At 42.6% G+C, this 26,361-nt stretch overlaps 1 protein-coding gene across 4 annotated transcripts in view; it reads left to right on the top strand.

Moving 5' to 3' along the window:
• Positions 1 to 26,361, top strand: part of PRDM10 (PR/SET domain 10) — a 104,263-nt gene that overhangs the window by 53,366 nt on the left and 24,536 nt on the right. For 2 of the 4 annotated variants that reach the window (XM_008973289.6, XM_003819869.7), the window contains exons 5-12: positions 2,995 to 3,220; positions 5,351 to 5,592; positions 7,736 to 7,939; positions 12,717 to 12,789; positions 15,161 to 15,278; positions 18,148 to 18,277; positions 19,120 to 19,362; positions 25,120 to 25,467. In XM_008973289.6, the coding sequence (XP_008971537.4) occupies positions 2,995 to 3,220; positions 5,351 to 5,592; positions 7,736 to 7,939; positions 12,717 to 12,789; positions 15,161 to 15,278; positions 18,148 to 18,277; positions 19,120 to 19,362; positions 25,120 to 25,467 (1,584 nt within the window). The remainder of the gene's footprint in view (positions 1 to 2,994; positions 3,221 to 5,350; positions 5,593 to 7,735; positions 7,940 to 12,716; positions 12,790 to 15,160; positions 15,279 to 18,147; positions 18,278 to 19,119; positions 19,363 to 25,119; positions 25,468 to 26,361) is intronic. The other 2 variants (XM_034934064.3, XM_034934063.3) reach the window with 1 other exon arrangement.

Below are 26,361 nucleotides of genomic sequence, written 5' to 3'. Positions count from 1 at the left end.
CCGGTTTGATCTGCTTTCTGGAGACAGAGTGTTTCAAATGTTGGGTAACGCTCTTACACAGCCATTGCAGGTCAGGCCCTCAATAAACACACTCAGTACCGTTTCTTTAGAGTTCTTTTTTTATTATTATTTGAGACAGGGCCTTGCTGTGTCACCCAGGCTGGAGTGGCACCATCACAGCTCACTGCAGCCTCAAATTCCTGGGCTCAAATGATTCTCCCATGTCAGTCTCCTGAGTAGCTGGGACCACAGGCACGTGCCACCACTGCCCAGCTACATTTTGTATTTTTTGTAGAGACAGGGTTTCACCATGTTGCTCAGGCTGGTCTCGAAATCCTGGGCTCAAGCAATCCTCCTGCCTCAACCTCGGAGAGTGCTGGGATTACAGGCATGAGCCATCACGCCTGGCCTCTTGTTTTGGGGGGTGGGGGGGTGGAGTTTCGCTCTTGTCACCCAGGCTGGAGTGCAATGGCGTGATCTCAGCTCACTGCAACCTCCGCCTCCTGGGTTCAAGTGATTCTTCTGCCTCAGGCTCCCGAGTAGCTGGGATTACAGGCACCCGCTACCATGCCCAGCTACTTTTTTTTTGTATTTTTAGTAGAGACAGGGTTTCACCATGTTGGCCAGGCTGGTCTCAAACTCCTGACCTCAGGTGATCTGCGCACCTTGGCCTCCCAAAGTGCTGGGATTACAGGCGTGAGCCACCACGCCCAGCCACACGCAGCCTCTTTTTAGAGTTTGATAAGTTCTTCGATTAAGATGCATAGCAGAAAAAGGATGTTTCTGTGAGTACCGCAAAGACTTCCTCTACAGGCCTGAAGGGATTGGTGTTATTTCCCAAAAGGCCAAATATATTTCAACAAATTAATCTTCATTGAACACCTACTTTATGCTCAGCGATCTTTTAAATTTGAGGAGGAAGTATATGATATCATCATGGTCCTTAAAGAACTTAGGATAATAAGGATTAATACTAAGCACTTACTAAGTGCTATACGCTCTGCTACTGGCCTTATATACATATTGTTTCACTTAATACAACAACCTGAGGTGTGTATTACTGTGTCCATTTTACAGACAAAGAAACTGAGGTTCAGAGAAGTGTAGTAACTTGCTAAGTGGTGGGGCAAGGATTTTACTTTAAATGCCTGACTCCAAAGCCCATAGTCTATTTCCCTGAGGTGCAGTTGGAGAGGCAAGATGGACTCATGTGAAAACGCATACTCATCACCAAAATAGATGGTGTTTGGCAATGGATGCAAAGCTGTAGGGATAGTTAATGTGTGAGATGTCTGGATCTAGAGTCTAAAGATCTTGGCAGACGGGAAGAACAGATAAAAGTAGTGAAATGAAATTTACTGGAGATAAATGCAAAATCCCCCATTTAAGTAAAAATCAGCTCTTGAAGTCCTGAGGAGGGGAAAAATGGTTTAATAGCACTCTATGAGGGGAAAAGAGGACTTAGATATTTTAGTTATCTGCAAGTTCAGGATGGGTCTGCAGTAGAGCAACGTGGCCAACGTAAACACTAATGCACCCTGATGTTGTATTAATAAAAATATGGAATCCACTGCGAAATAAATGAAGACAACAAGATGATTAGGGAGCTGGGAGTTTGGTCATGTGAGAAATGACTGAATGAATTAGGGTTTTTTGGCCTTCAGATATTTGATTCTTGTGGCAGAAGGGTTACACTTATTCTAGCTACCTCCAGAGGAAAGTCCTGGGCCCTAACCAAAGCGTGGAAGATCTGGGCTCCACAGAAATTGTTATAGAACTATTCCAGAATGATTCAGGCTGCCTGGTGAGGTCATGAAATGTGGAAGCAGATGCTGAGTGCTGTTGTGGAGTGGGATTCTATGGCTCCAAGGGCTGCAGGAGTTCAGAGCAGAGGAGACTCAGGGAGGGCGGGAGGCATCAAAGGCGGTTCACTGGGAAACTGGAATGTGGTAGGATTTAGAAGGTGGCTGAGGAAAGAGAATTTTAGGTGAGGAAAACAACATATGAGAAGATAAAGGGAGTGGCATTTTTAAAAACTTGCTTTATTTATTGAATAGGACATGGCTTGAGTATGACCTTGTGCTAATTGGGCAGGAGGAGCAAGATTGCATAAAGGGATTCTAGGCCAGTGTATAATCCCATAACACTTAGATTGGAGGCAGGAGAACTTTTTAAGGTACCATTTTTATTTTCTGCCAGGATATTTGATAAGATAGCATTAACCTAATACATGACCCAAACTGTGTCTTATTTGCAGGAGACTGACTTCAGCATGATGAAACAAACAGACACCTCATCTCTTTCATTCTTACTTAAAAACCTCAGCCTGCCTGAGCTATTTAAAAGGAGAGCTGTGAGCTATAGAACTTTGTTAACCATGTGTTGCACGACATGTTTAGTTTTAAAAGACAAGTGGTTGAGGATAGGTCAACTCATTTACCCCCTCCAGTGTGGTATGGCTACTCTGGAAAGGCAAGAGGGACCCCCACCCCAGGTTTAGTTCAGCTGTGGAAACTGATGATACCTCACATGTGCACACATTGAAACGGTCTGTTGCTTACCTATTTGAAGTCTTGGGAGACAGGGCAGGCCTCTCAAGCAGTGTGAAACGGCTGAATGAGCCAGGAAGAGACCAGGTTTTATTAAGTTTTAGGGGTGGGGTCAGGACGCAGGTGGTCAGGGCCTTGCCAGTTTTGAATCTCCCACTGCTGCCAAAGGAGGGAGCACCTGAGCCTTCTTAGCAACCCTCCCAGGTATGGGACAGAAGGGGCAGAGGGAGGGCAGAGGCTTAAAGGCTGTGAGCAGTCAGATCAAAAATGAAGCCAGCTCTTCCTCACAGCCGGTAGATGGAAGTCATTTTTCCAGGGCCTGGAAGGAGTTGGTATGAAGACTAGATTTCAGCCAGCCCTTGCGCCCTGTTTGTGCCAGCAGGCACCAGCGAACCGAAAGCAGGTGTCCATGTCTGCTTACTCTGTGCCTTCAACTTTTGCCCAGGCCTCATTGCCAGTTCATAACCAGGTGCTGCCTTCCATCGAGAGTGTGGATGGGTCCGACCCTTTGGCAACTCTGCAGACCCCTCTAGGCAGACTGGAGGCCAAAGAGGAAGAGGATGAGGATGAGGACGAGGACACTGAGGAAGACGAGGAAGAAGACGGTGAGGACACGGATCTGGATGACTGGGAGCCAGACCCGCCCCGGCCCTTCGACCCACACGACTTGTGTAAGTGTGGGCACGGGTCTCCCCCAGGGAAACTGTGTCCATCTTGTGCGTCTGTGTACATGTGCGTGTGTGTGAACAGCTCCCGTGCGTCAGGTCCTTCCGTGTGCAGCCAACTGTGCTACATTCTCTGCTTGCTTCATCCCACCTGGCCTTCACCGCAGCCCTTTGAGGGACACTCTCCTTTGTTTTCTGATTTACTGATGAGTAAACAAGCTCAGAAGATTGGGAAGCTCGCTCGGGGTCACACAGGGACGAAGGGGCATCAGGCAGCCGAGCCCAGGTCTCTCACACCAGAGCTTCAGCTACCAAACCACCATGGTAGATTTGCCCGATCCTGCGCTCTTCAGCCACTTCAGCTTTAACAAGTTTGCCTTGCTGCCTTGCCTCTTCCATGATAGCCTTTTAAGAATGCTGTTCTATCCCAGGCGTGAGTGCCCTGCGTCTACTACCTCCTTTATGCCCTCCATGGCCCTACCATGAGGTGGGTAGCTTTCCCAGGGCTGTGCCAATAATTTGAGGGTCAGGACTCCAGCTCAGGCAGTCTGGCCCCTCAGCAGCACCCTTGATCAGCCACCCCACCCTACTGCTTGCTGGGGGTTCACATTCCACCACCAAGAAACCATCAGTTTCTTTCTGTGGATTTTCTTGCTTATGTGGCAAAGTGCTTACTCATTGATTTGCATTATTGAGGCTCTTCAGAGCTTTGTGGTTTCATCCTTTTTCTCCTGGTCCTTCTGTGTGGTGGTGGTAAAATCTGTCTGCTTGGGCCCAGTGTTCAAGCTCCACATCTAATCCCAGTTCAACAGAGAACTTGCTCGTTTTGGTTTTCCTTGAATTCATACGTTTTCTTTTCTTTTCTTTTTGTTTGTTTGTTTGTTTGTTTTTTTAATTTTGAGACAGGGTCTTGGTCTGTCTCCCAAGCTGGAGTGCAGTGGTTCAAGCTCGGTTCACTGCAGCCCTCTGCCTCCCAGGTTCAAGCAATTCTCAAGCCTCAGCCTCCGGAGTAGAGTAGTTGGGACTACAGGTGTGCACCACCACGCCCAGCTAATTTTTTTTTTTTGTATTTTTAGTAGAGATGGAGTTTCACCATGTTAGCGAGACTGGTCTCGAACTCCTGACCTCAAGTGATCCGCCCACCTCAGCCTCCCAAAGTGCTGGGATTACAGGCTGAGCCACTGCACCTGGGAAAAATTCTTACATTTTTGAGGCAACTCCTAAGTCAAATGCACAGAAAATCACTTTATCTTTAAAATACTAATACAAAGTAGCTCTGTTATTTGAGAATTGTAGAAATTAAAAATAACTATTTCCTAAACCAGGTCACCATGCAGCTGGAGTAAGGTAAAGCATGTTAAGTGTGTTAAGGGTCGTGGGCATGGCCTGTGTGGTCCATTTGCTCTCCTCCGTTTTGGGGCTGTACCTGTCTCGTTCTGGCGGTTAGCTTACAGGTGGGTGCTCCTGGCAAAGAGGCAGGGTGTGTGGCCGGACTGGTGCAAACTGAGTGCTCTTGGAATGGGCAGAAAATGTTGTGTCATCCCAGTGAATGAAGGAAGGGATTCTAAATTTGTTCATTTTAGCATTATCTAATCAGACAGTATGCACTGAACTCTCACACCGCACAACCCTTTTTCCGTTTGAGTTAGGCTGAGATATAAGACTTCTGTAACTCCCTTTGAGAAAATTGATTCAATAGTATTGTCAGGGTTCCTCCCCGGCCCCGGAATAGTTTTACTGAGATAATGGGCATACTATAAAATTCACCTATTTTGTCTCTTCAGATAGTGCAACATTTAGCCTGATACGCTCTTTTTACTCTTCAGACATGTTGTAATTGATTTGTAAATTTAGCGGCCACTATTCAAAGGACTCTCCAGCAAAGAAGTCAGTCATGGCCTGCTAGTTGTTTTTGGCAGGCATAAGCAAATTCTGTCTGATTTTAGAGGAGAATTACAGGATTTTTACTGGTCTCCCAGAGAGAATGTATTACCGTTGAATGGGTAGCGCCATTAGGAGTTCATTGAATTTTGGCTTGAAAATGCAGACGGGGATTTTTCAGGTCAAAATTTTTTACCTCACATCAAGTCACACTGAGGAATTGGACTTTTCTTCAAGACTCTCTCTCTTTTGCAGGGTGTGAGGAGTGCAATAACGCGCATTCTTCAGTGTGTCCGAAGCACGGCCCCTTGCACCCGATCCCCAACCGGCCGGTGCTCACCCGGGCCAGGGCGAGCCTCCCCCTGGTGCTCTACATAGACAGGTTTCTGGGCGGGGTGTTCTCCAAGCGGCGCATCCCCAAGCGCACCCAGTTTGGCCCCGTGGAGGGGCCTCTCGTCAGGGGCTCGGAGCTGAAAGACTGTTATATTCACCTCAAGGTAATTTATACTTTATCACACTTCACTCCTGTTCTTCACCAGTGTTTGAAGGAGCACTGCGTTGTCTACTCAGTCTCTTATTCCTGTTTCTTAGCAGTTGTTTGCTAGTATTCTTCTTTCTATCTTAACTTGGTTAAATGGAAACTCACTAATAAGATGGAGATTGCAATTTTTTTTTTTTTTTTTTTGGGACGGAGTCTCGCTCTGTCGCCCAGGCTGGAGTGCAGTGGCGCGATCTCGGCTCACTGCAAGCTCCGCCTTCCGGGTTCACGGCATTCTCCTGCCTCAGCCTCCCGAGTAGCTGGGACTACAGGCGCCCGCCACTGCACCCAGCTAATTTTTTTTTGTATTTCTAGTAGAGACGGGGTTTCACCGTGGTCTCGATCTCCTGACCTCGTGATCCGCCCGCCTCGGCCTCCCAAAGTGCTGGGATTACAGGCATGAGCCACCGCGCCCGGCCGAGATTGCAATTTTAGTCCCTGAAGGCGTTATATGAATTATTCTGAGGGGCTACAGTAGTTTTCTAGGGTTGCCGTAGTAAAATACCACCGACTGGGAGGCTCAAACAACAGACATTTAGTTTCTCACTGTTCCGGAAGTTGGAAGTTTGAGATCATGGCGTTGGCAGGGTTGGTTTCCTCTGAGGCCTCTCTCCTTGGCTTGCAGAAAGCCACCTTCTCACTGTCCTCACAGGGTCTTTCTTCGGTGCTTGCATGTGTCCACGTCCTAATCGCCCCTTCTTATTTATTTATAATGTTTGTGTTTTATTTTATTTATTTTTTGAGATGGAGCCTCGCTCTGTTGCCAGGCTGAAGTGCAGTGGCGCAATCTCAGTGCACTGCACCCCCTGCCTCCAGGTTCAAGCGATTCTCCTGCCTCAGCCTCCCGAGTAGCTGGGACTACAGATGCCTGCCATCACGCCCAGCTAATTTTTGTGTTTTTAGTAGAGACGAGGTTTCACCATGTTAGCCAGGATGGTCTTGATCTCTTGACCTCGTGATCCACCCACCTCAGGCTTCCAAAGTGCTGGGATTACAGGCATGAGCCACCGCATCTGGCTAATTTTTGTATTTTTTATGGATACAGGGTCTTGCCATGTTGCCCAGGTTGATCTTGAACTCCTGAGCTCAAGTGATCTTCCTGCCTTGGGCTCTCAAAGTGCTAGGATTACAGGCATGAGCCACCTCTCCTGGCCCATCTTCCCTTCTTATAAGGACCAGTCCTGTTGGATTAGGGCCCACCCTAATGACCTCATTTTAACTTAATTACCCCTTTAAAAGTCCTGTCTCCAAATGCAGTCACAGTCTGAGGTACTGGGTGTTAGGGCTTCAACATGGATTTTGAGGAAGACACAGTTCAGCCTATAACAGGGGCTTGCTTTCTTTATTTAAAATAATTTTGACTGGAATGCAAAGAGAATTATGTAGGCTTAATGTAATCTGCTGTGTGCCAGTAATGTTTGCAAGAAAACCACTTTGCCGTTTTGAAACAGGTCTGACCTGTAGACTCTGGTTAAAGAATAGCTCCCTGTATGGTGAAGTATGTTTATAGTCATCTCTTTACAGCTGACCCTTTTGTTTCTGTCCAGCCCTCTCTGCTACTTGCTTTGTGGATAACCACTCCAGAGAACTAGGAAAGGGCAGTGGGAAGGGGTGAATATTTGGGATGTGTTTTTTGACAAGTCATCTGCTGTCATGGGGAGATTTTCTTTGTGTTCTCAAAATCTCCTAGCAAGAATATTACTTTGTAAAGAGAAATGCCTATCCCTGGGCTGCCTATTATAAACAAATGCAATGAAACCCCAAAAGGAGGCAAATTGTAATGAGCTAGAGAGTATTTTGCTTGCATTTTCTGGCATATTTATAGCATTTTTATCACGTTTTGTGAAATATTAACTAAAGCTATGCAATTAGATGAACTTTTAGATTTTGCCAGCTAATTTTCCTACAGTTGAGGCTTCAGAAAGTATCTTTTCCCTTTGACATTTGACAAGTCATAGGTCTAGGATTTTTGCAGATACAAAGGAAAGAGCCAGGATGTATAGTTAATTTTAGAAGCAATATTTTGCGTATTGTGACATTATAAAATGTGTCTCATATTGAAGGTTTTGTTTTGTTTTTGGTGTGGCTTTTTTTTCGTGCAGGTTTCTCTTGATAAAGGGGACAGAAAAGACAGGGATTTACATGAAGACCTATGGTTTGAGTTGTCTGATGAGACGCTTTGTAACTGGATGATGTTTGTACGGCCAGCCCAGAATCACCTGGAGCAGAACCTGGTGGCTTACCAGTATGGCCACCATGTGTATTATACAACCATAAAAAATGTGGAGCCCAAGCAGGAACTGAAGGTACAGTGCTGCCTGACCCGTGCTGCTATTTGCTAGCAAGAGTGATTGTTTAGAGCTTTTTGCAATTTTATTTTCCTAAAGTGGGTTTGTTTAAAAAAAGGGGGAAGGGGGGTCATTTTCTGGTTATTCACATACTTACTGAGTAGCTACCATGTAGTACACACTGTCATAATCCTGTAAATAGAATGAAAAGTATATGGCTTTTATGCTAATCAAAGGGCCTATGTGAGGCCGGGCATGGTGGCTCACGCTTGTAATCCCAGCACTTCAGGAGGCTGAGACAGTTGGATCACTTCAGGTCTGGAGTTCAAGACCAGCCTGGTCAACATGGCAAAACCCCATTTCTACTAAAAATACAAGAATTAGCCGAGCATGGTGGCGGGTGCCAGTAATCCCAGCTACTTGTGAAGCTGAGGCAGGAGAATCGCTTGAACCAGGAGATTGCGCATAGCCAACGTGAAAGCATGAGGTCCAGGGGTAAGGAGGTGGTAGTTTTGGGGCGTAGACCGGTACAGATGCTCCTCTACCTATGATGGAGTTAGATCCCAATAAGCCCCAGTGTAACTGAAAATATTGTAAACTGAAAATGTACTTAATACACTCAACCTACGAATATCATACCTCAGTCTGGCCTGCCTTAAATGTGATCAGAACACTTGCATTAACCTACAGTTGGGCAAAATTATCTAACACCGTGCCTATTTTATAATAAAGTATTGACTATCTCATGTCATGTATTGAATACTGTACTGAAAGTGAAAAGCAGAATGGCTGTATGGGCACTCAGACGATTTCTACTGAACGCATCTCACTCTCACACCATCGTAATGTCAAAAACTTGTAAGTCAAACCATTGACAGGAACGCGTCTATATCTGTGGCGGAGTGATTAAAGATGTCGGTTAACTTCATTTACACACTCCATAGTTGGGAAACAGATGTTTAGATGTATGGGCAAGATGTTTAGATATATGAGCAAGATTTTTTTCTTTGTATGAATGTTTTACTCAAAGGATCCTATGTGCCGACTTCTGATTTCATAAATATATTTTGGGGTAATAACTATTGAAATTTATCTAAATAATAATTCTTGGTGACATAATAAAATTTTGCTATGATTCTAAATGAAAATTCCTTTTTTAAAATAAAGCTTATATTAAGAACATGCCAAAAGAGGGGATCAAAATACTCTTTAGCTTCCTGATATAAATGAAAAATAGGCAAGAAATGATCATATAAGTACACAAACACTGAATTGCACAGTGCCTCCATATGGTACAAATTAGAAATGGATACCTCTTTTGAGGGAGAAAGAATCCTGGATTTTGTTCAAAAGGTATGCAGAACCTCTGTTTTTGAAACCATCAGCTAGAGAATCCATAAACCCCAAAGAAAACATGTAAAAGGAGATTCCTATCTCATACCATGTATGCCAATAAATTCCTGATTAGAAAAAAAACTGAGGTGAATATTTTTTAACTGTGAAGGGCAGATTTTCTCTTTTAAACCAGTAGGTAGAACTATAAATTTGGAGAGAAACAAATAAGAATATAATAGTTCAGTCTAATGAACAACCATAAAACAAATAAAAAGGAAACAACAGAAAGGGGGAAATATTTGTAATACACATTAAAAGGTTCAACTCTCAAAACTGACAGACCTCACTGCACCCAGATGGACAAATGAACAAAGGTCAGGAATTGACTTTATCTGGAGGAGGAAACAAATAGTAAAAAAAAGTTTTAAAACAGAAAATAGCAAATGCATTCTGGGCTTAATACCTACATGATGTGTTGATAGGTCCAGCAAATCACCATGGCACATGTTTACCTGTGTAACAAATCTGCACATCCTGCACATATACCCTGGAACTTTAAAAAGTTAAAAAAGTTTTTCAACATTAATAATTTTAAAAACCGTCAAAATAACTATGAGCTACTATTTATATTTAAATTAGCAAAAATAAATGGATACAGTACAATGAATGTGAATGTTGAAAAAATAGGAATGTCAATTGTAGAATTGCATTTCATAAAACATTTCTGGAAGTATATAGCAAAAATATTCTTGGCTGAGTAAATCTAATCATTGAATGTTAATCAGAGGAAATAGTTATAAAAAGAAGACAGTACTAGACTCTACTGTATTTCACTGACCCTGATACCAATGATTTTAGGATGCACTATTATTTTATGCACCATTAAGAAAAAAAGCTACCTATTATAGTGCTTTTTAAAAATAAAAAATGGTTAGAAGGAGCTATTTTAGACTTATTTTGACATAATTTTAAAATTACATCATACTTGTGCATTCATAAAAAGACACACTGAAGCAAAATAAATTGGTTGAGGTATAAACCACTTTGTGTGCAGAGCCTGAATTCTTTTTCCTGCATCACTGTTTGACTTCATTGTGGATGTTTGTGCCTTTCTGTGTGCTGTCATCTTATGTGCCATTGAGAGTGTGAAGCACCTGCAATATTTTAAAAATAAGTGTTCTGCTGTTGCCCCTGGGATGTTCCCTCAAGCCACTGATCACCTTCCTGCAAGTTTTGATACTGTGCTTTCCCATTTGATTGAACTCATCTGTGTCTTTTTCCTCAATTGACTCACGTATCCTTGAAGTGGAGAGGCTTTGGATCAAGCCTGTAGGAAGTTTTGACAGCTGATGCCTTACTGAGAAGCCCTGCAGGATGCACGCCAGCCTTGCATGGCTTTCAGATTTCTTGTGTTTGTTCTGAAGGAAATGGCAGATCTTTTTGGCCTTCATTTGCATTGCTTGGCAAGTGTTCACTCATGGGGTGTCAGTGGGCTTACAGCTGAATGAGGTGAGAACAGTACAAAGAGCTTGACCAGGTTTGTGCAGGAGCAGTGAGCAGGTAGCAAGAGCTCCATCGTGGCCGTGACTGTAGAAGGCCCTAGAGTGTGAAACACATCCTGACTTCTGACCTGTGAAAATATTTAAAAATATACCTTGGAATTGATCAGGGTAGGATTTATAATAGTAAAATGATAATCCATCTAAAAGTACAACTACAGGGGCATAGTTAATTAAATTATAGAATACAGACTGTGTAGACTATTATTCCACAGTAAAAAATAAAATGTCTTTATAAATATTTCCATATATTTAAAATAATCCATAAAAATCATATATGATTAATTCATTTAGTAATTGATATATTGAACTCTTACTGTGTTTGAGACCCTAGAAAACATAGACCAGCTCCCTATGTTCAGGGAACCTGTATTCTAGAGCAGACATGGACAAAAAGATGTAAACAAGCAAATAATAACTCATGGGGTAAGTTCCATGAAGGAAACAGGTGGCGCAGGAAGAGCAGGTAACAAGAAAGGGACCGATTTTGATGTGATGGTTGGGGAAGGCCCTGCTGACGAGGCTCTACTGAGGCTGAGAACTATGGAATGGGGCCAGCACTACAGAGGGTTAGGGCAGGGGTGAGGGCAAAGAGCCCAGCACTTGTGGGGGTGAAACAGCAGGGCTGAAGGCTTGGGGTGGTGAAGCACTTGGCGTGTTTGAGCAGTTGAAAGCAGGCCCTGTTGACTGAAGCGTGGGTCAGGGAGACTGACAAGGGCTGAGTTTGCTTTTCCAGGCTGGGGAGATTGTGGAGCCCTTTGGAGATTATCACAAGCATTTCAGGTTTACTATGAGACGAGAAGCCGTTGCCTGCATGACAAGATCTGATTGTGTGTTCTTTTTATTGATACATGTTAGTTGTACATATTTTTGGGATACATGTGATATTTTGATGCCTGTATATGATGTGTAATGATCCAACTGGGGTAACTGGGATTTGAGGAGACCACTCTGGCTACTGTGTAAATTGCAGAGAAAAGGAGAGGCCAGTCAGAAGGCCAAGTGGCCATCCAGGCAAGAAATGGTCTTGGCATGCATCAGGGTGGCAAAAGCAGGGATGGAGAACAATTGAGGGAGCAGTAGTCCTTGCTAAAGGCATATAGAAGCAAGCAGAGGAATCAAAGGCACCTTTCAGGTTTCAAGTCTGAGCAACTGGGTGGAAGGTATTCATCAAGATGGGGAAGATGGGTGGAGGTGTGAGTTGGAAAGCATTGAGAATTCCATTCTGGACATGCTGAGTTTGATCTGTTTGTGAGACATCTAAAACATCCAGTCAAACACACTCAGAGGGAACAGAGAGAGTCTGGGATGGAGATATTAATTTGGGATTCATTAGCATAGAGTTGGTTGGAAATGAATGTGGCCACCTGAGGTCAAAATAAGAAGTCCCTACACTCTGACTAAGCTTTGAGCCACACCAATATTTAGAAGTTAGGGAGAAAAAAAAAAGAGGCCAACAGAGTGAGCAGAAGTAGCCAGTGGGTGGGCGGGAGAAGGTGGTTGCCTTGGAAGTTGTCATTGGTGACCCCAGTCAGGGCTGTTTGGTGGCAACCACTATGACTACAACCCTGTAAAAACCAGTGTTTAAATATAGATAAGAAATCAGGGGAGGCTGTTTTATTTAGTTGAAGAGACTATGATTATAATTCTTGTGAAGTTATTCTAGTAACAGAAACCATTTTCTGAAAAAGAAAACAGGCAGTGCGTCTTGGCAAATGAACTTCCTGACTGATCTGTTGGAAAGGTATTGCAAGGGGAGCTCACAGCATGATCTTTTTTTCCTTTGTTAATGGGCTGTGGAAAAGCCTGAATTGTTTCCTGTAAGCAGGAGAAATAATTTAAGCATGCAAAGAACATCTGGTGATGTCCCCAGTTCTTGATGATATACTTGCTTCTTGCAGGTGTGGTATGCCGCATCCTATGCTGAGTTCGTGAACCAGAAAATTCATGACATTTCTGAGGAAGAAAGGAAAGGTGGTTAGACGTTTATGTTTTACATTTTCTATATGAATTCTAAATTGTATGTATCACATCTTTATGAAACCTCTAATTTTTTTTTGTCTCAGTATATTTCAGAAGCTATTCCAGTAGGTTTTCTAGAGACACACATCTCCATCTAATTCAGTGTCAAACTACAATGACATTTACATTTCTTTCATGTGTGCTGGAAAGTAATATTTAATATAATGAAGACTTCCAAATACCAAATTAGAACCTAGATCAGAGGACGATTCCTATCCAGATTTTATCATCTCTGAGGATATACCAAGGCAGGCATTGGCTTTGTTTTTAATGCAAATGTCACTGAAGTATAATCTACATACAGAAAGCTGCACACATCATAAGTATATGGCTTAAATTTTCACAAAGTGAACACACCCATGTAACCTGCACCCAGATCAAGAAACAGAGCGTTACTGTGCCCCAGAAGTTTCTTTGTGCTGCCTTCTAATTCCTACTCACTCCCAAGTGTAACTCTCTCCTGACTTCTAGTACCACACATAAGATATGCTTGTTAACAAATTGTGCATAATAGAATTATATGATATGTACACTTTTTGTGCCTGGGCATCTTTTGCTCAACATGGTATTTGTGAGATTCATCCACATTTGTGTATACAATTTATTTATTCTCATTTGGTATTCTAGTGTATGAATGTAAAACAGTTGATGTATCCATTTTACTGTAGATTTGGTTGTGAAATGCAATTCTGACACTATCCAGAGTTAGGTCAAGTTTCACAGGCTCAGGGCGGTCAAGACACCCCTGACTTCAGACACCAGCTGGAGGCTCTGGAGCTCCCAAGCCCCAGACCAACTAGCTACAGGTTAGGAGGTTCCCAGTAGCTCCTCAGGTTTGATAATTCACAAGAATGACTCACAGAACTCGGAAAAGCACTATTCTTTTTTTTTTGAAACGGAGTCTTGCTCTGTCGCCGAGGCTGGGGTGCAGTGGCGTGATCTGGGCTCACTGCAAGCTCCACCTCCCGGGCTCACGCCATTCTCCTGCCTCAGCCTCCCGAGTAGTTGGGACTACAGGCGCCCTCCACCATGCCTGGCTAATTTTTTGTATTTTTGATAGAGACAGGGTTTCACCGTGTTAGCCAGGATGGTCTCGATCTCCTGACTTCATGATCTGCCTGCCTCGGCCTCCCAAAGTGCTGATTATAGGCGTGAGCCACTGCACCCGGCCGAAAAAGCACTATTCTTAACGATGGCCATTTTGTTATAATCTTTTATATTTATTATAATATATAGATCTATATATCTAATATATAAAAATGTATGATTTTTATATATTAGGGCCAGCCAAATGAAGAGATGCATATGGTGAGGTTTGGGAGGCCCCAAAATGTCCTCAGGACATACCACCCTCCTGGTACATTGATGTATGATTCCCAACCATAGAAGCTCACCCGAGCTTCAGTGTCCAGCATTTTTATTGAGACATCATTACGTAGGCATGACTGATTCAATCATTGGCCAGGTGATCAAGCTTGACTGCCAGCTCCCCCTTCTCTCCCTCCTTCCATGAGGTCAGGCTGATAACCCCTGGCTCAAAGCCCCACATTTCTAATTACATGGTTGAGCTTTCCTGCATGGCCTGTCCCTGCTCTGAAGCATCTCATTAGAATAAATTTGGGTATGTTTGTGGGGTGGGACACCGTGAATAACAAAGACACTCCTGTTACTCAGGAAATTCCAGTGACTTAAAGGTTACCAACTAGGGACAAAGACCAGGAAGATTCTTTATTACATGATGAGATTGTTTCTAGTTTTTGGCTATTTTGAAGAGTGCTGCTGTGAGCATTCTTATATGTCTTTTAGTGAACATATGTGCACATTTCTGTTGGGTATGTATGTAGGAGTGGAGTTGCTGGGTCATGGATATGCCTATATTCAACTTAGGGGATGCTTCTGAACATTTTGCTAAAGTAATTATACTGGGCATTGACTTTTAAGTTATTTGTGCTAAAATATACCCTCAGATTAGGAAACCTGGGTCTGAATCGCTAGGTTATCTGAACACAGATCTTTGTAACATCTTATGTGTTTTCGGTGTGGTGAAGTTGTATGTGTGTTTTGAGGACTGTGAGAGGGTGATGTGAGGGTACTTGTTCCTTTGATGTCTTGCATGGATACATTAGAAAATAAGATCCTAAAAAGCAATTCTCTGCCAAATTTTAGCTTTGATTTGATAGAACAGTAATGCAAATAGCAGATACTGTATAGTTATGAACTCTTTGGGCTGCAGCAAGATAAGAATGGTGGGGATCGCAGACATTTGAGTTTTACTGGTGTCTATTGATCATCAGCCTTTATGATTTCTCTCCTGTGACTGTAGTTCTTCGAGAGCAAGAGAAGAATTGGCCCTGCTATGAATGTAACCGCCGATTTATAAGCTCGGAGCAGTTGCAACAGCATCTCAATTCTCATGATGAGAAACTAGATGTGTTTAGCAGGTATGTATGAGGGAGAAAGGCTCACAGACTGAGTTTATAAAGGTTCAGAATCATTTCTATATTGTCCACTAGCTAATGAGTGTCTCCGAGTGTCATGTATAGATAGGTAACCAGGTGGGCTACTGAGGGAACGGTGTTACCTGTCATCTCCTTTTCCCTCTGCTCCTCATTTACTATTATCCATCTTTTCCAGCATAACCAATACCCAGCAATGGGAGATGCTTTCACCTTAGGTAAATCTCCCTTAATTGGAGATTCCGAAATAGGAATTTTTGAGATAGGACATACCTTTAAAATAATCTGCATCTCTAATTTTCAGACTTTTTTCAGCAGTACAATTACTTAATCAAACCAAGTCGTATGTTTAATTCCACTATATAAAAAAGACAGATGAGGGGAGAATCATATGGGATGAAGTGGGCAGGGGCCAGATCAGGTAGGGCCTTATGGGAAATGGTAAGAAATTTAGATTTTATTCCAAGTGTGATGAGAAGTCTTTAGAGGGTTTTGGTCGGGGAGTATTGTGATGTTGATTGTATTTTTTTTTTTGAAACCATTTTGGATAAAAATAACACCTGGAAAAAAATAATCACTAGCTTATATTAGAGTAAGAGTGAAGACAAGGAGTCCTGTTAGCATCTATCACAATAGTTTGGGGGAGGAATGAGGGTGGTTTGGAGTAGGCTCATGCCAGGGGGACAGATGTAGGGTTGCCAGCTTTTCCAGGGTTTGGAAAGAGAGGAGATGTGTGAGATGGTAGTTGGGTAAGTGGGAAAGCGAATGTTCTAGGGAAGTACCATACAATTGCCCACTCTATTAAATGCCCACTTGGGGTTCATGGTTATGAAATGAAAGTGAGCCCACTAGCATGGCTGTGCGTTTTCTCCAGCTTCATTCAGCTGCAGGGATGCTGGTGCAGAGCAGGCAGGGAATTGAATTACATAGGGTTGTGGCTTTGCCAAGTGCTCATAACACACATTGAGAAAACAGAGCAGCCATGGGATGGGAACTGAGAGCACGCATGAGGGAGTGGTTCCAGTGGATGACCTTGGAGCGTAGGCTGTGGAAGAAGGGGAGAGAACATCAAGGCAGTGATGCAGAGCTGCACGAACGCACCGGAAGGATTGGACTGGAGATGCTCGCGTGGCTGAAGGGTTGCTGAGTGCTGGGTACTAGAGGGAGTAAACTACAGAGCCAGGGTAGTGTCCGAGTGGGCAGTGCATGGGATTGGCGTGAAGAGGCTTACAAGGGTGACAGGGTCTAGAATGTGACCACAGGGGTAAATGTCTAAGGGGGTTGGACACAGTGAGATTTGAGTCACTCCTGGGAATCTCCAAAACTCTGTTCATGGCTCTATTGTAGCATTTTTTATATTATATTGTGATTTTTGGTTTATATGCCAGCTCCCTCTTCTAGACCCCTGAGGGTAAAATCTGTTGCCTGTAATCTGATGTCCTTAGTGCCTAGCCCAGTAGGTGATATACAGTAGGTAATACGTTTGTTAGCCAACTGTTAAGAGAAATCTGGGACAACTAGGAAGATTTGAACTTTGACTAGATATAATAATACTCAGCAATTCTCAGATATTTCTCAGGTGTGATAATGGTATTGTGGTCATATATATATAAAGAGTTCTTATGATTCAGAGAGACATGCCAAGATATCTAGAGATGAAAAGATATCTGGGATTTGCTTCCAAGTCATCTACTGGGTATGTGTGTGGGCAAGTGGTGTGGATATAGATGGAAAACGTTGGCCATGGTTTGAAAAATGTTGGAATTGGGTTACGGGTACATTGGGCTCATCGTGCTATTCTCTACATTCACCTAGGTTCAGAATTTTCCAACATGAAGAGTCTTTTAAAAGTTCCTGGAAAAAATATATAGTATTTGTTAAATTATTAAATGGATGAGTGGAAGAATAAAATTTGATCTGATTGACATTGTACACTTCCCACATACATATCTTCTAAAAGAAGCTTTCATAACCTACTTTTTTAAGCCTCTTTTATTAAGGAATTTGTGTTTGTTGGCAATTCATGCCAGGCATGGTGGCTCATGCCTGTAATCCCAGCACTTTGGGAGGCCCAAGAGGGAGGATTGCTTGAGTTCCAGACCAGCCCAGGAAACACGGTGAAACCCCATCTCTACAAAAAATTAAATAAAATTAGCTGGGCATGGTGCTCCATGCCTGTAGTCCCAGCTACTTGGGACGCTGAGGTGGGAGGATCACTTGAGCCCAGGTGGTTGAGGCCACAGTGAGCCATGATGACATCACTGCACTCCAGCCTGGGTAGCAGAGCAAGACCTAGCCTCAAAAAGAAAAAAAAAAAAAAAATCCATTAAAGGGGATGCAAAATTTAACTGATGTTTACTAGGCATGTTATGAAACAATTGAATTAGAAATTTGTTCTGACCTTCCAGAAGCTTGTAGTAAAACAAGAAAGTTGTTTGAATTTGGCCACATTTCTTGGAAGGAAGATGAGGCGAGGCCAGGGGAAAAAGAGAGAAATAATGGGAATCTTGTCTCAGATGACATCTCCTGGGAACACGCTCAAAGGCTTAGCATGTTCTGTCCTGTCTGCCTTTCTCACATCATTTCAGAAGCAAAATATTGTCAGTGCTTTGAATTTTTATAGCTCTTTTCTTCAGAATAATTGAAGACATATCTTTAAGCTGTAATAGAGGGGAAGGATGAGACATTCAGAAAGTGTATATTAGTAAAACCGTTGTTTCCATTGGAGAAAATCTGGGAAAGTAATAAGGTGAGAGGAATCAAACTCTGGGGTTAGTAAGGATCATTTAGGTCGCTACTTGTTATGGAGTATTATGTAACCATGATGACCTGTAACCCAGTCTCTTGTCCCCAGAACAAGAGGCAGAGGAAGGGGACGAGGCAAGAGGCGATTCGGTCCTGGTCGACGGCCGGGGCGCCCTCCAAAATTTATCCGCCTGGAAATCACCAGCGAAAATGGGGAAAAGAGTGACGATGGGACGCAGGTACGGGGGGACGGGAAGGAGCCCTCCTTAGATGCTTGTGTGGAGGACTCGCCAGATCCCTGACGAGACCTAAGTACAAAGACCTTCCCAATGTTTGTAGACCTTTCCTGTCAGACCTTGCTGCCTGTTAATTAAAGAATGATTGGATAATGCCAGAAAAGAATGTATTTTCAAGTGTTACCTACAACAAAAACCCAACTTTGCTGCTCTAAAGATTTAAAATTGACCAGAGTTGGCCGGGCACAGTGGCTCATGCCTGTAATCCCAGCGCTTTGGGAGGCCGAGGTGGGCAGATCACGAGGTCAGGAGATCGAGACCATCCTGGCTAACACGGTGAAACCCCGTCTCTACTAAAAATACAAAAAAAATTAGCTGGGCGTGGTGGCAGGCGCCTGTAATCCCAGCTACTCGGGAGGCTGAGGCAGGAGAATGGCGTGAACCGGGAGGCGGAGCTTGCAGTGAGTCGAGATCGTGCCACTGCACTCCAGCCTGGGGACAGAGCAAGACTCCGTCTCAGAAAAAAATAAAATAAAATAAAATAAAAATAAATAAATAAATAAAATTGACCAGAGTTAGTAGAGGTGGACTTTGTTTAATTAGTTTAAACAATTAAAATTATTGATATTCCAGAAAAGTCAGATCACAGTCTTTTCCTTGTTAAGTGGTCTGGAACCTCTCCTGCTTTTGCCTTCTGTGCATAGTTACCTAATTAACTTTCCCAGAGGGAGAATATTTTTTCTGAGTATTATGAATCTAGTCATTCTGAAATAAGCAGCAATTCTAAATCTGAGCTGACAGTCCCTCCGGCACTGATCTCTATTCCTGGTTATTGCAAATTTCAGGACTTGCTACATTTTCCCACAAAGGAGCAATTTGATGAGGCTGAACCAGCCACTCTGAATGGGCTGGATCAACCAGAACAGACCACTATCCCAATCCCTCAGCTGCCACAAGAAACCCAGTCTTCCCTGGAACATGAACCAGAAACTCACACCCTGCACCTGCAGCCGCAGCATGAAGAGAGCGAGGTGCCCACCCAGAGCACGCTGACAGCCGACGACATGCGCAGAGCCAAGCGCATCCGAGTAAGTGGGGAAAGCCGGCGGCTCCTGGCACCAGCCGCTCATCTTCCTCCCACCACCAGCTCTCTGGTGGTTTTCTAACCTATTCACCTTCCACTCTGAAATCTTGCATCTAGCCTGTCACATGCTCGATCCCCTTATTTTGAAAGAAAATGTTCACTATTTCTCAATGTCTCTGTGTCCCATGGCAGGCTGGCATGGCTGGTCCTAGATTTGACCAATTTAGTGACGACACAGAGGCCTAGAGGTTGGCAGCTCCTGGACTAGCTCTCTGCATCCCTCAATTCACAGATTGGAAGTGGAGAAATAAGTACATTTAGTTATAATAATCATTTATATTTTAAACCAGGCTAATTTGTGCCTAATCATAGCTCTCAAGTTGATTTTGGGTAACTAAATGTGCTTATCTACAGCTTCCCAGGGGAGAATAGCAAATGTCATTACTCATCAATGTAAAGTGACCTGTGTCCAAGTTGATATGGCAGGTACAGTTCACACACCTGCGGATAGCTTGAGCCAAAGCTGTCAGTTCGAGAGTTAGTCAGTGTCTGAGTCACGGGACCTGTGTCTTGGCCTCAGACCATGCGGCTGCAGGGCTTTCCTGACTTGCAGTTCAGATGCGTTTTCTCTTATTATTTCACAAATATCATTTGACTCTGAGTTAGGAACTGCAGGGGATTCGTGTGGAAAACATTATGGCTTTGTGGGATAAGTGTCTGTGCTGATAAAAACCAATGACTTACAACCCATGTTTGTGGCAGCTGAGTGCATAAAGACGTATTGGTACTTTCCAGTAGATGAAAGAGACATTTTGTCTAACTTCCCAGGCTTTACAATTTCTACATGCATGATCGTTCAGCGTATGTTTCTTTTGGTCTTCTTATTTGCCTCTAGGCTAGAAGGGACCTTGAAAAATAGTCTAGTCCATGCCTTCATGTAAAAACACATTTAAACATTTGTAGTCATATGATAGCTTTGAAGGGCTCTAAGAACTGAGGCTAAACAGCCTTTATGAGAGCCCTGTAATCGAAACATATGAAACTCTCAGCTCACTGTATATTATTTCACAAGAGTATATCAACATACAGAAATACAGGCCAGCAAGGAAAAGAAGCTGTGAATTAATATCCCATCCATCCTTCTCCTTTAGTTCCTAATCTGCACTTCTTTCTCTTGCTCAATGACTAGATTTTCTGCTTTGGCCATTCTGATTTTTTTTTACTAAGTCCAGAGAAACCCTTGCTAGATTTTTTTTTTTTTTTTTGGAGGGAAAAAAAAAACCGAAGCCCACACATGCAGTGAAGTTGTGGATGCACAAACACAGTCCAGCCGTAATTGTACTTGCATTTTTGAATGAGCAGGGTTACTGGTTTTGGTGCAAGGTTCCTTGTGTCAAAGCGAAAGCCATATGTATCTGGCTTTTGGAGGTCAGTCTTAGTTGAGCTATTTTGTTTTTTTTTCTCTCACACATTCTAAAAAGTAGGGCTATGTATTTTTTCATCTTTTCTATCCAGATTGGTAATGACCAACTGAAGGGAAGTCTTCCAATCCAATTGGTAATGTAACTATTTTTCTCTCCTCTAATGCTGCCTGCTCAGTTGGAGCTGCAGGTAGGTTTGTTTCCTGTGTTTCACATAACAGAATGTTACTTGTTTGCCTGACCTGCTGTTCTTTGCAACCTGTACTTACTAAATCCTGGTGGAAACCACAGTTTGGTTGCTACAGTAAATGCAAATTAATGAATAATGATAATTTATTTGTAAATAGATCAAGGAATAAATTGTGGGCTGCAGGTTCCTCATATACAAAATGAAGGGTAGGACTAAGTGATCTCCAAGGTCCCTTCCAGCGCTAAAACCATTGGAATGACTTATGCAATAGTGTTGAGTTCTAACTGTCTATTTGGCACTATGCTAGGTACACAATAGAATTTTCACTTGAGCTTGCAGTCTAAGTAGGAAATCAATACTAATGTAGAGGAGTTTACAGTTAGGTGTTAAATGTAAAAGTATAACTTGGAAGAGTGAAAGGTTGAAGTAAAATAGAGGAGTCAGGATAATTCTTGGATAAGGTGAGACTTAGACTAGCCCTTGAAAGAGAGGAGGAAGGTAGACTGTTACAGAGAATGATAGCCATAGGATCAGAGGCCCAGACAGAGGAGGTTCTTGCTGTGGTTCGGACAGTGCAGACATGAGCCTGGCCCTAGCAGGGGTGCAGTGGAAGGATGGTGCAGAGTGAGCTGAGTTGGGCAGGGCTGGCCAACCAAAGGCTTTCAAAGTGGGCAGAAAATTGTCCAAAGGAAAGTTGTTTAAAAGACCCCAAAACTGCCAGGCATAGTGGCTCACACCTATAATCTCGGCACTCTGGGAGGCTGAGGCAGGTGGATTGCTTGAGCCCAGGAGTTCGAGACCAACCTGGGCAACGTGGTGAAACCCTCTCTCTACTAAAAAAAAATACAAAAAAATAGGTGGACATGGTGGCAGGCACCTATAGTCTCAGCTACTCAGGAGGCTGAGATGAGAGAATCCTCTGAGTCTGGGAAGTCGAGGCTGCAGTGAGCTGTGATTGTGCCACTGCACTCCAGCCTGGGCAATGGAGTGAGACCGTGTCTCAAAAAACCCCCCCAAAACCCCAAATCAACAAACATGATTGTTTGATTTCTTTTTTGTGTCAGGATTAAAATAATATGAAAATTGATCAATAATTTAGGTTATTTTAGCCATTAATATCAAACTTTAGAAACATTTTAGTCAGGCATGGTGGCATGTACTTATAAGTCCCAGCTACCCTGGAGGCTGAGGTGGGAGGATTGCTTGAGTCCAGGAGGTCGAGGCTGCAGTTAGCTATGATCATGCCATAACACTCCAGCCTGGGCGATGGAGAAAGACCCCATCTCTAAAAAACAAACAAACCCCCTAAACTTTAGAAACATTTTATGATCTCTGTCTACAAATAATCTGTTGTCTCAGAATTCATTGCAATGTGAGTTGAATCCCAAATCACAGAATTTAGCAACAACACGATTTTGGTATCCCTAGAGTAGCTGATATATATGTATAGTGTGGTGGATTGCCTGACGAACTCAGGAAGCAGAAGAACTAGAGTGGATCTGTGTGCTCTCTCTGACATTTGTCATGATTTCTTCTAGAAATGTGTACGGGTTGTGGCTCTGAGCTACAGAAGACACCTTAGAACAGAAATGGCCTGCAAGTGGGTCAACGGGTGGGAACAGTTTCAGCATTTTTATGACCTTGTAATATGACCATCCCATTAGTATCATTAGATCAGAGAAATACAATCTAGTTCTTGAGTGCAGACAATGTTCAGGGCTCCATGGACATTGAAAAGATGATAAGGTTTGTCAATAGAGCCAAGAAAGTGGAGCCAGGTGGTGGCTCAGTTTAAATCAAGTGTCTGAAGGTACTCACACTAATCAGAAATGACAGAAGACTGATTAGCATAATGGACCAAAACAAAACTGAGTTCTGGATTTGGCACCCAAGGAGAAATGGCATCCTCAGTGGGACCACAGTCAATGTGCATTTTGTCTGTTCTTGGACACTTCAATGAACTTGGATAAAGGAAAAGATTCCTGCATGGCAAAAGTGCTCTGAATCTTGCATCTTTGAACCTCAGAATAGTATCAGTTCATCAGCAATATTTCTGTAAAGTTTTGAAAGTGGACAAAATAGTAAAGCTTTTATGTAAAATTAGTATCCAGACAGAGTTAAAAAGATGAGGTGGCTACTGAACTGCACAGAAGTGAAAGCAAGCCCTGTGGCTGATTTGAGAAAAAACTATGCTTTTTTTTTTTTGAGACAGAGTCTCACTGCAACCTCCACCTCCCAGGTTCAAGCGATTCTCCTGCCTCAGCCTCCCAAGTAGCTGGGATTACAGCCCTGGGGTTACAGGTGCCTGCTACCACGCCTGGCTAATTTTTGTATTTTTGGTAGAGACAGGGTTTTACCATGTTGGCCAGGCTGGTCTCAAACTCCTGACCTCAGGTGATCTGTCCGCCTCAGCCTCCCAGAATGCTGGGATTATAGGCGTGGGCCACGGTGCCCAGCCAAGAAAGACCTGTTCTTAAAAATCTCTGCAGATGCTGTAGAAAAATCCTTGAAATCATTGTTCTGAGTTTCATATGAAATATATTTCACTGATTCTCAAACTACTTTTGAAGACTTCCTATAAGCTAAGCAATTTATTAAGGGATGTGGATACAAAGGAGAATAAAGTATGATACATCCCCTGAAGCAGCCCCATCAGCTGAAGAAGATCACAGAATTGCTGTTTATCTACTCAAGATAAGTGAGTAGGTAGCAGCTTAAAAATCTTTCTCCTAGCCCGATTAGAGAAGCCCTGAGAAGGAAATCTCCTGTTACATAGTAATTATGTCTAGAAATTTCACTAAATCAAAAATAATTATTTTGTTTTCCTCACATGATGATTTCACATTAAATTTAGTTTAAAAGTTGATGCTTACAAGTAATTTGAAGTTAAGATCGCACTAAGATCTCCATTAATCCTTCAATTACTGTTCATTTATAGCTACATAGGCACAGCCATTCACAGATATACTTGAAGGATATCCCCCCCTTGTAGCAATCTAGAGCTTTCCCTCAGTGTTTTGAGGAACGGATGAATGAGTCTTCATTGTAAGCATAACTGAAAGATTGATTCTGCATTCTCTGTGTGAGGTGATTTTGTCGATCTGCTGTCAGTAGAGCATGAGTAGTTTTTCCAGTAGTGGCGATGGGTTTGCACTGAGTACCCGTACTCTCCCACTTGGATGCCCTATAACAATTGCATGAATTTACAAGATGGCCAATCAGCATTACAAGTGCAATCTGTGCCTGAAAACAAAGAGCAGAATTGCCTGGTCGAGGCAGGAACAGTGTGATGAGCTTAACGTTGTTAGCATGGCATTCTAACCAGTAGAACTAACTAGCTATTCTGGAACCTTACCTTCTGTTTTCTAAGTAGAAAGTGATGAAATGCATATATTCCATTTATGACATGTGCTCATGTCCCATTCACATAAATCTGAATCCTTTCAAGAAATTCTCATGGCATAAAGTTTACCCTTTAAAGTGGTTTTTAGAACATTCTGAAGTTGTGCAATCTTCACCACTCTCTAATTCCAGCACACTTCCATCACCCCCAAAAGAAACCTGGTATCCATTACCCCCAAAAGAAACCTGGTATCCATTTCCTTCTCCACCCTGCCGCTGGCAAGGACTACCCTTCAGTTCTTTTTATTGTTTTTTTTTGTTTGTTTGTTTGTTTTGTTTTTGCTGAATGTTTTAATCAAGCTTCAAATTCTTTTTCTCATGGATTTCAACAAGTAACATTTGACTGACTTGCTCCAGCCTGATTCCTGCATGTGTGACTTAACCTAAGTATTTTCCTCCAAATCTTCCATTTTTATCCTGTTCCACTGTGGGATTTGTTTTATTATACAAGTCTTCTATTGGGAACACTTTTTTTGTTACTTAAACCCTTTCAAAAGAAAACCCACATACATAGATGTAAAACAAAACACAAAAAAATTTCATCTCTTCAAGATGAGCTTCTTTGAGGATGGCTTCATTTTCAGTGTCTTCACCAGAAAAATTTCCTTTCAACTGTGTGTGTCCTAGAGTTGAACTTCTATGGGAAGTCTGTGATTGCAGAGATCATCCTCTCTTTCTCTGTAAAAGTGTGATCCAGTTGCACTCTTAATTTCATCACTAAATGATCACATTTGTGTATGTCTTTCAGAATGCAGCTCTTCAGCATCTGTTTATTCGGAAGTCCTTCCGGCCTTTTAAATGCTTGCAGTGTGGGAAGGCCTTCCGGGAAAAGGACAAACTGGACCAGCACTTACGCTTCCATGGGCGGGAGGGGAACTGCCCACTGACCTGTGATCTCTGTAACAAGGGCTTCATCAGCAGCGCATCCTTGGAGAGCCACATGAAGCTCCACTCAGACCAGAAGACTTACTCTTGCATTTTTTGCCCAGAATCCTTTGACCGCCTTGATTTGTTGAAAGATCATGTGGCCATTCATATCAATGATGGCTACTTCACCTGCCCAACTTGTAAGAAACGGTTCCCAGATTTTATCCAGGTGAGTGTCTACTACTGAGATTCCTGTCTGCTTCCTTCTTTTGGTAAAAGAAACTTCAATTTTTGGAAAACCGAGACTGCCTAGCACCTGCATTTCCATCCCTTCTTTGAAACAACTTTACAATTGAGAACAATATTTCTTCAATCAAACTACTTTTATACACAAGATTATTATGACCCTTAATTGTCCAGATCAGACATTGACATTGAAGTGTTTAAGTTACAAGTAATAAACACCCAGATCTATTATAATTTTTAAAAAGTCTTTCATAATCCATGTCAATATCTATTGCTTATAAAATATACTGAGCCTGTAGAAGACATACTCCTGTTTCTGAGGGGCTGGGAACATCTCCCTACTACTACTGTGGTTTCCTGCTTGCTTTAACCAAGGCCATACATTTTGGAAGGAAACAAAGAGAAAGTTGGTATATAATATACTTTTGTATCAGGAACCGACTGCCTCCTCCCCTGTAGTGTATTCTTTGTTGGAGCAAAATGGGTGAAGATAAATTTCAGAATACTCATGATTTCATTTGGACTTTAAGTGATAAGATTTTCCTGTGCTAGTCAGTGAATAACGAAACATTTTGTAAAAATACACTTTTTCAATTACCAAAGGAAAAGAAGACTAGGGATTTAATTTTAGTTCTGCTAGTGTTGAGAGTCTTGGAAATTTTCTCACTTCACACAAACTAGTAGAAAGATTGCTTTAAGGCATAATTTAATGGCAAAAGAAACTCCAAAAATAATGAAGCAAACTGTCTTGTAGGAATAGTTTGGTAAGACTCACTACTTAGCTTCCATCCTCAGCTCTTTTTCATTGGATATGTGTGGCTAAGAGAGTTCAGAAGCCCTATTCCTTTATTTATCTAAAAGTAAGGGAAGTAAGTCC

This window comes from Pan paniscus, chromosome 9 (assembly GCF_029289425.2).
Source record: "Pan paniscus chromosome 9, NHGRI_mPanPan1-v2.0_pri, whole genome shotgun sequence".
Classification (NCBI taxonomy): domain Eukaryota; kingdom Metazoa; phylum Chordata; class Mammalia; order Primates; family Hominidae; genus Pan; species Pan paniscus.
The sequence above is the reverse complement of the archived record's forward strand: the minus strand, read 5'-3'. Positions and strand labels throughout refer to the sequence as shown.